Source organism: Grampus griseus, assembly GCF_964374135.1.
Source record: "Grampus griseus genome assembly, chromosome: X".
NCBI classification, from domain to species: Eukaryota; Metazoa; Chordata; class Mammalia; order Artiodactyla; family Delphinidae; genus Grampus; species Grampus griseus.
Genome location: NC_138999.1, coordinates 63,646,036 through 63,653,533, shown reverse-complemented (window position 1 = coordinate 63,653,533; position 7,498 = coordinate 63,646,036). Strand labels below are relative to the sequence as shown.

The 7,498-nt window shown below is 38.6% G+C and overlaps 1 protein-coding gene across 2 annotated transcripts in view; it reads left to right on the top strand.

The window, feature by feature from the left end:
- ZDHHC15 (zDHHC palmitoyltransferase 15) overlaps positions 1 to 4,440 on the top strand; it is a gene marked incomplete at both ends in the record, with an annotated part of 102,230 nt that extends 97,790 nt beyond the window's left edge. For both annotated transcript variants that reach the window (XM_082681677.1, XM_082681676.1), the window contains one exon: positions 4,394 to 4,440. In XM_082681677.1, coding sequence (XP_082537803.1) covers positions 4,394 to 4,440 — 47 coding nt within the window. The remainder of the gene's footprint in view (positions 1 to 4,393) is intronic.
- Between the last annotated feature and the right edge of the window lie 3,058 nt (positions 4,441 to 7,498).

The window sequence follows — 7,498 nt, the reverse complement described above, 5'->3', positions numbered from 1 at the left end:
CAATACAGGATATGATGTTGACCAAATGAGTAGAACTATAAAGTTTGTGCTATAGGAACTTAAAGGAAAGTGATTTCTGTAGGCTGGGCTCATCAGGAAAGGCTTTACAGAGAGGGTAGAATTTGAATGTTAAAGATTAGATAGCATATGGATTGGTGGCAAGGAATGAAGAGGCAGAAGGTACAAGGAAAGTCAAAAATAATCAGGAGACCTCAAGCTAAGTGATGAAGAAAGTAACCTGGCTCCATAAAAGAGTTTGAATGGTAAGGGACTGGATAGGAACTCCTTGAAGTTAAAGACTTCATAACCTTCATTTCATGTTTTCTGCATCCCTAGCAAAGTAAAGTTACATATAGATGATTGTTTGAATCCAAGGGTACAACTAACATTTGTTGAATGACTATTATATGCCAGGTGATTTACAGGCACTGTCACATTTAAGAGTCATAATCACTTTGTAAGTTGTAAATATTAAATTACCCCCATTTTACAGATGAGTAAACTGAAGCACAGAGAATCCCAAAGTCACACAGCCGGTCAGTGACAGAATCTGGCTCCAAAATCCAAACCCTTAACCACTGTACCACCCAGTGTCTCTCCTTTGATCCTACTTACTTTTCAATTTGTAGACTTTTTTAAGGTCCATTTAAAAGAAAACTTCTCAGTTCCTGTGCCTCTTTCATCAGAAATAGAATGATGGAAAAACATGGATAATACTCTGGCATGGGGATCATTTCCCAGCTCTGCCACTGGGCTCAATGTATGACTTTTGGAAAGTCCCTTCTCTTCTCTGGAGCTCAGTTTCAATTCCATGATCTCTAAGCTATCTTCAGCTTTAAGGTGTGATGTTCTATGATCACATTTGATAATGAGGAGTCAGGAATCAAGCTGAATAATCACAACTTTATATCTTTCACCAAATGGCTCTTTTCCTTTTTTGGAAGATATTGATATATTTTAGCATCCACTGTAAGCTTATATTTATTAATATACTCTCCGTATCCTGGAACCAAATTTCTTTCTTCAACTATCCTCTCTAGGTACACCAGTTGCTCCCTCTTATAACCTCCACCTAGCATTTTGACCACCAAGCTATAAACAACCTATTCTCACACTTGTCATTTGCCTTTACTCAAGAATAAGAATCCTAGGTCTCAACACTGAAAGCATAAAACATAATATACTGAGTTAGGGAGGGGCTACTCTTTTGAGCACCTAGGCATTTTTCAAGAGACTTGTTCCTCCTGTTTCTAGATAAGAAGGGAATGGCCATGCCCTCAGCTCCTGGAAAACTTAACTTATGCAGTAATATCATGGATATTCATTTTACTGCTTTACCTGCATTGTCCAACCCTGAGCCCTAAATTGGTTCATGTCCCTGAAATATTCCAGGTCTGCAATCAATCAGTTCAATTCAGAAAGTATTTCCTGAAGGTATGCCTCAGACAAGGCATTGTGGAGGGATATAAAGATAAATAAAACATGGCCTCTGCCCTCAAGGAATTTGCAGTTGTACGGAAGGATAGGAAAAGCACACAAGTCTAACACAAGATTTAATGTGCTCATTGCTATAAAAGTGATGTTAGCAATTACATACCTAGGTAAGCTTAGCCCTGTGCTAAGTACTGTGTGGTACACATGGTAAGTGTGTGATTGTCAGTGATGCTTAAACAATATCGATATCAATATCAGTATATCAATAAAGAAGATAAGTGTATGGGCTATAGTGGTGAAAGTTTTGAGGAAGAAATAGGACTTCAGCTAGATGTTATTAGGATGGGTAACATCTGGGTAGATGCTAGGAAGAAAGAAATGGCATTCCATGTAAGAAGTGTGACTTGAATGTGGTAAGAACACTAAGAAGGCCATCCATTCCTATGTACTGGGTGGGCATTGTGGGTTGTGAGCAGTAATATTAGAGAAGTAAGATGGCCACATGGTAGAGGGTTTTGTAGTTTTACTACAGGAGGGAATAGATATTAATTTTATGATCTTGAGGAATGTTAATATAATGAAAGATAAATTTTAGAAAAGTTACTCAGGTAGTAGCATGCAGGATATATTGAAATGTGCAGAGACAGGAACCAGAAAAAGCAATAAGTAGTTGAGCATGTGTCACAGTGGCTTCCAGAGGGGTGTGACACTAGAAATGGAGAAGGATTAAAGCCAGGAGACATTTTAAATAACTGGAAACAGTCCCAGTGACTAGAGAGATCTGGGAGTCATTCATATAGAGATGGTGTTTAAACCCATGAATGGTATAGGAGATAATCAAGAGAGAGAATAAAGCTAGGAAAAGGAGATAAAATATAAAATTTGGCATCACCTAAGCAATGTTGACATGCATTCATGTGGACAAGGAAATGAATGGAAAAGAGAAAGTCAGAGGGTAAAAGCTAAAACCTAAAGACACTCATAATTCAGGAAAGAGCATTACAAAAATACTGTGAATGAGAGAGTATTGCCCTATTTTACAGGTGAAAAAGTTGAAGCTGGGGAGGTAAAGTCACTTATGTAAGGCAATAAAGCAGTCATAACTCAACCTAAGTTCTTCAAGATTCCACATTATGTCCATTTCCGTATTCTTTCCAATCTCTGAGAACCAGTGGCTACAAAGAAGTGTACATATACTGTTATGGTCACTTCTCATAGTATCAAAGGTTTATGTAGGTATATAGGATTTTAAAGGAAGGGAGGAGAGCTAGGAGGATGAGACAGGAAGAGAAACAGAGCTGAGCCAGCATACACTAAGACTAAAATGACATCATTCTTGGTTCAAGTAAAGATTTATTGAATAATGGTAAAAATCACTACAGCATAGGCAATAAGAGCAGGTGGGGGTGGTGAAAGCAGTGTAGGTGCAGATGGTAGAAGGAGAAAGTAAATTGTTTTCCTAAGTTCTGCATTTGTCTTCTGTTATGCAGAGCCTGATTTTTTTTAAGTATCTGCATTCTTTCAATTTAGTCCTCACCTGGCGATGACTCTACCTTTGCCATCTTAGCTTAATCTCCTCTGGGAGTGAAACTATGAAGGAAGTTGATAATCGAGTTTTTCAGCTCAAGTTTCAATGTCTGCAAGACTGATTTTAATTTAAATAATTGCTAGGGGGAATTGTTCTGTGCCAAATAGAAGTGTGGATTGCAATGGTAAAGAGTAAAAGAAACCCATTCAGCAGAATACTAAAAGCCAATTTCTGAAAAGGTGCACTACCAAACCATACCTACAAAGTTCTGAAACAGCCAACCGTCAGGAGGAAACAACAAGGCAAATAGTGCGTTGAAGTTCCAGAATTGTCTTTTACACTTATCAATTGCTTTCTTGATAGAAATGTATAGGTAAGATGAGATGTATGCTCAAGCACTTGCTCCCTCTTTTTCTCTTTTGAGGTGTTTGACAAACATAAGTAATTCTCTGTATATCCTTCACTGAAGAGCTGGGCCAATACAACTGCTTTTTGTTCAGACTTAAGGGCAAGAATACCCTGGGCCCAGGATTCCAAAGAAGACAGAATGTTGTGCCCACTATGATTCCAAAGACAGACATTCTAAGAGCCACTTTTTACTTTTCCACTCTTCCTGGGAGAAAGCAAACTTGTCTCTGGAGTGTGCCTGGTTAACTCAGTGGCATGAGAAGTTGCCAGCCTGCTGTGGCAAGGGTAACCCACCCTGGCTGGCCTCTATCTTCTAGCATCCAGACCTCACACTTATGGGAGCACTCCGAACAGCACATCAATTTCATAAAGGAGAATGTACTAAGCAGAAACTATAAGGGACAACCACTGTCAACTTTTTTTTATCTCAAAGTGCCAAGTATATTATTATGCAAGGAATATAAAGAAAGTGATTATCTGTACATTAAGCAAGCTGATTCAGAGTGTACTTTGCTCCTCAAAAGGCTGGGTGTTGAAAACAAGAACATTTGTACCGTAAATGATGTTGCTTGTTGATTCCAAAGCCTCTTATTTTCTGGATACTTCATTCCTTTTTAGAAACACACCAACACCTAAAGTACTATAACAGCTATCTCAATTATGTCCAGTGGAATAACAAGACAGGGTAATTTTGTGAGTAGCAAGACCCAAAACATTCTATTAAAAACAAATGAAGTTGAGCTGTGATCACAGCTATTTAAGTCAAATACCAGCCACTATTATAGATCAGATACTGCTGACAAATAAAATAATCTTAATTCATAGTACAGCAGGCTGACAGCTCTTGAAATGTGAATGCTTGGACTGGTTACAAATGCTTCATTATATAGCACATCAGTCTTTAGATATTTGTGGATGTCCACTGCCTCCAGGGATTGACCGAGAAACAAACATGCCAATAAACGGATACCCACCCATACAAGAGAAAGGGACATTTGTTTATTTCACTTTTCAACCTTACAGATTATCCAGAAGGATCATCATCTCTTGCTGTGGAAACGGAAACGTAGCAGTTTTCACATTTCCTGCATCTCTCAAACAGGTCAGTATTCTGAGGGAGACACGTAGAGTACCACCTGGACTGCTAAGAGGCAGTCTTGGGGAGCAGAACTGGAAAAGGAGTAAGTTATCACCCTGGCAAACAAGATGTTGAATTCTTCCCTCTTGTATTATTCACGTAAGCAGAAGTTCTATACATAATTTCCCTGTGTATTGTACTGAAAAAGACTCCCTTACTCCCTGTAAACTCACACTATTCACTTTGGCTAAAAGACCCCAGGGTATCCAGAACAGCCATACATCTCATTTCGGTTATTTACTTTCATACTATGAATTATAAACCTTGTCCTAGTGAATTTCAGGTCTCTGAAATGAAAAAGATTACAAATAGGTTCTTTTTGCCTGACTCCATTATGTCAGTTAATAACCTACTCTTACCCACTCACGGGCAAAAAGCACCATCCCTACACTCCAACTCTCCCGAAATGCTACTAATTTGTCCATCAGTGGCAGGCAGCCTTACACATGGGATTCTCTTTGGCCTGGTGAAAAGCTAAAAAGCCTTCTCTTTGAAACATTGACAGGTAAATAAACCCAATGTAATTCAGTATTAAAAGGAAAACTTTAGTAATAAAAATACCATGGAGCTTGAAGCTCTGATCTGATAAGCCTTCCAATTCTATTCCCATGAAAAAGCTGGCAATTATTCAGAAGCCTATCAATCTATGGGCTCTCAGGTCTTCACTTCTTTACCTTACAGAACCCTGCTGTGCACCAGTATAGGTACTATATAGAACCTTCTATATGACAGTCACTTTGCTATGTACTTTACATATGTTATCTCATTTAATCCTCACATCAACTCTGTCAGGTGAATGTTACTATTCCCATTTTACTTATGAGAAAACTGAAGTCCAGAGAAGTTAAACCACCTATCTAGCTAGTAAGTGGATAACCTAAGATTGCAACACAGATCTGTCTGACCTCAGATCATGCCCTTTCCAATATGGCACTACATTTAAAAACCTGACTTGGGATATTTACTACACCTTCACTTATAATCAAAGGTTTAAAACAGGGAAGAATTGGGCTTCCCTGGTAGTGCAGTGGTTGAGAGTCCGCCTACTGATGCACGGGACACGGGTTCGTGCCCCAGTCCGGGAAGATCCCACATGCATGGAGCGGCTGGGCCCGTGAGCCATGGCCGCTGAGCCTGCGCGTCCAGAGCCTGTGCTCTGCAACGGGAGAGGCCACAACAGTGAGAGGCCCGCGTACCGCAAAAAAAAAAAAAAAAAGAGGGAAGAATTAAATCTGTCTTCTTATCCAAAGCCCTGATAAAATGTGTGACACTTGTATGGTACTAGAACCTAGATTTCAGATAATCCATGGTGCTTATCTCTCTCATTTTCTTATTTTAGCATTTTACTATGGGTATTCTTTGACATGCCAACAGAAGTTAAAGGGGAAAAAGTTACCTGGTGAAATAAATTTAGGAAACCCTGTATCAAAATTAGAGAGTTATCTTTAGCATAGGAATTATGCAAATAAGTTTTGTGACTCTCCAAGAGGGGGGTATAGTAGCCCTCTGAACTTATTTGGCTGAACTTATTTTCTTGTGTGCAGATCATGGAACTTTGTCTTTAGTGCAGTACTTCTCAACACTTAAAATATGCTAAGGAATTTTGTGAATCCCCTAAAGTGGAATAAGTTTTTTCCAAACTTATATGACCATGTAACCCTTTTTTTCAGAATATCTTGGGTAAATATTAAGCCATAAAAAAATATATATATATATATATATTAGATTTCATTTTATTTAACATCTTTATTGGAGAATAATTGCTTTACATTGTTGTGTTAGTTTCTGCTGTATAACAAAGTGAATCAGCTATATGTACACATATATCCCCATATCCCCTCCCTCTGGCATCTCCCTCCCACCCACCATATCCCACCCATCTAGGTGGTTACAAAGCACCGAGCTGATCTCCCTCTGTTATGGGGCTGCTTCCCACTACCTATCTATTTTACATTTGGTAGTGTATATATGTCCATGCCACTCTCTCACTTCGTCCCAGCTTACCCTTCCCCCTCCCCGTGTTCTCAAGTCCATTCTCTACGTCTGTGTCTTTATTCCTGTCCTGCTGCTAGGTTCTTCAGAACCTTTTTTTTTTTTTTAGATTCCATATATATGTGTTAGCATACGGTATTTGTTTTTCTCTTTCTGACTTACTGCACTCTGTATGACAGACTCTAGGTCCATCCACCTCACTACAAATAACTCAATTTCGTTTCTTTTAATGGCTGAGTAATACTCCATTGTATATATGTGCCACATCTACTTCATCCATTCACCTGTTGATGGACACTTAGGTTGCTTCCATGTCCTGGCTATTGTAAATAGAGCTGCAATGAACATTGTGGTACATGACTCTTTTTGAATTATGGTTTTCTCAGGGTATATGCCCAATCCAAAAATGAGCAGAAGACCTAAATAGACATTTCTCCAAAGAAGATACACAGATTGCCAACAAACACATGAAAGGATGCTCAACATCACTAATCATTAGAGAAATGCAAATCAAAACTACAATGAGGTATCACCTCCCACCAGTTAGAATGGGCATCATCAGAAAATCTACAAACAACAAATGCTTCAGAGGGTGTGGAGAAAAGGGAACCCTCTTGCACTGTTGGTGGGAATGAAAATTGATACGACTCCTGTGGAGAACAGTATCGAGGTTCCTTAAAAAACTAAAAATAGAACTATCATGTGACCCAGCATAAAATATATTTTTGATATGATTTCCTAGGTAAGCAAAATTGCCTTTAAGCAGTGCTTTTCCCAGGGCACTCTGTTCAAATAAATTAGCTGATTAATTTTGTGGGAATAACAGGGTCATGTTCTAATAATAATAGAAAAGTATTTGGGAACACAGAAGGGAAGAATGGGGCAATCATTTCAATGTTTAACAATATGAATAATTTTTTAATGTACATAATTACTACAGTAATGTTTGTAAAAGCCCCAAACAGAAAACAACTTGAATGTCTATCAACATGAGAATG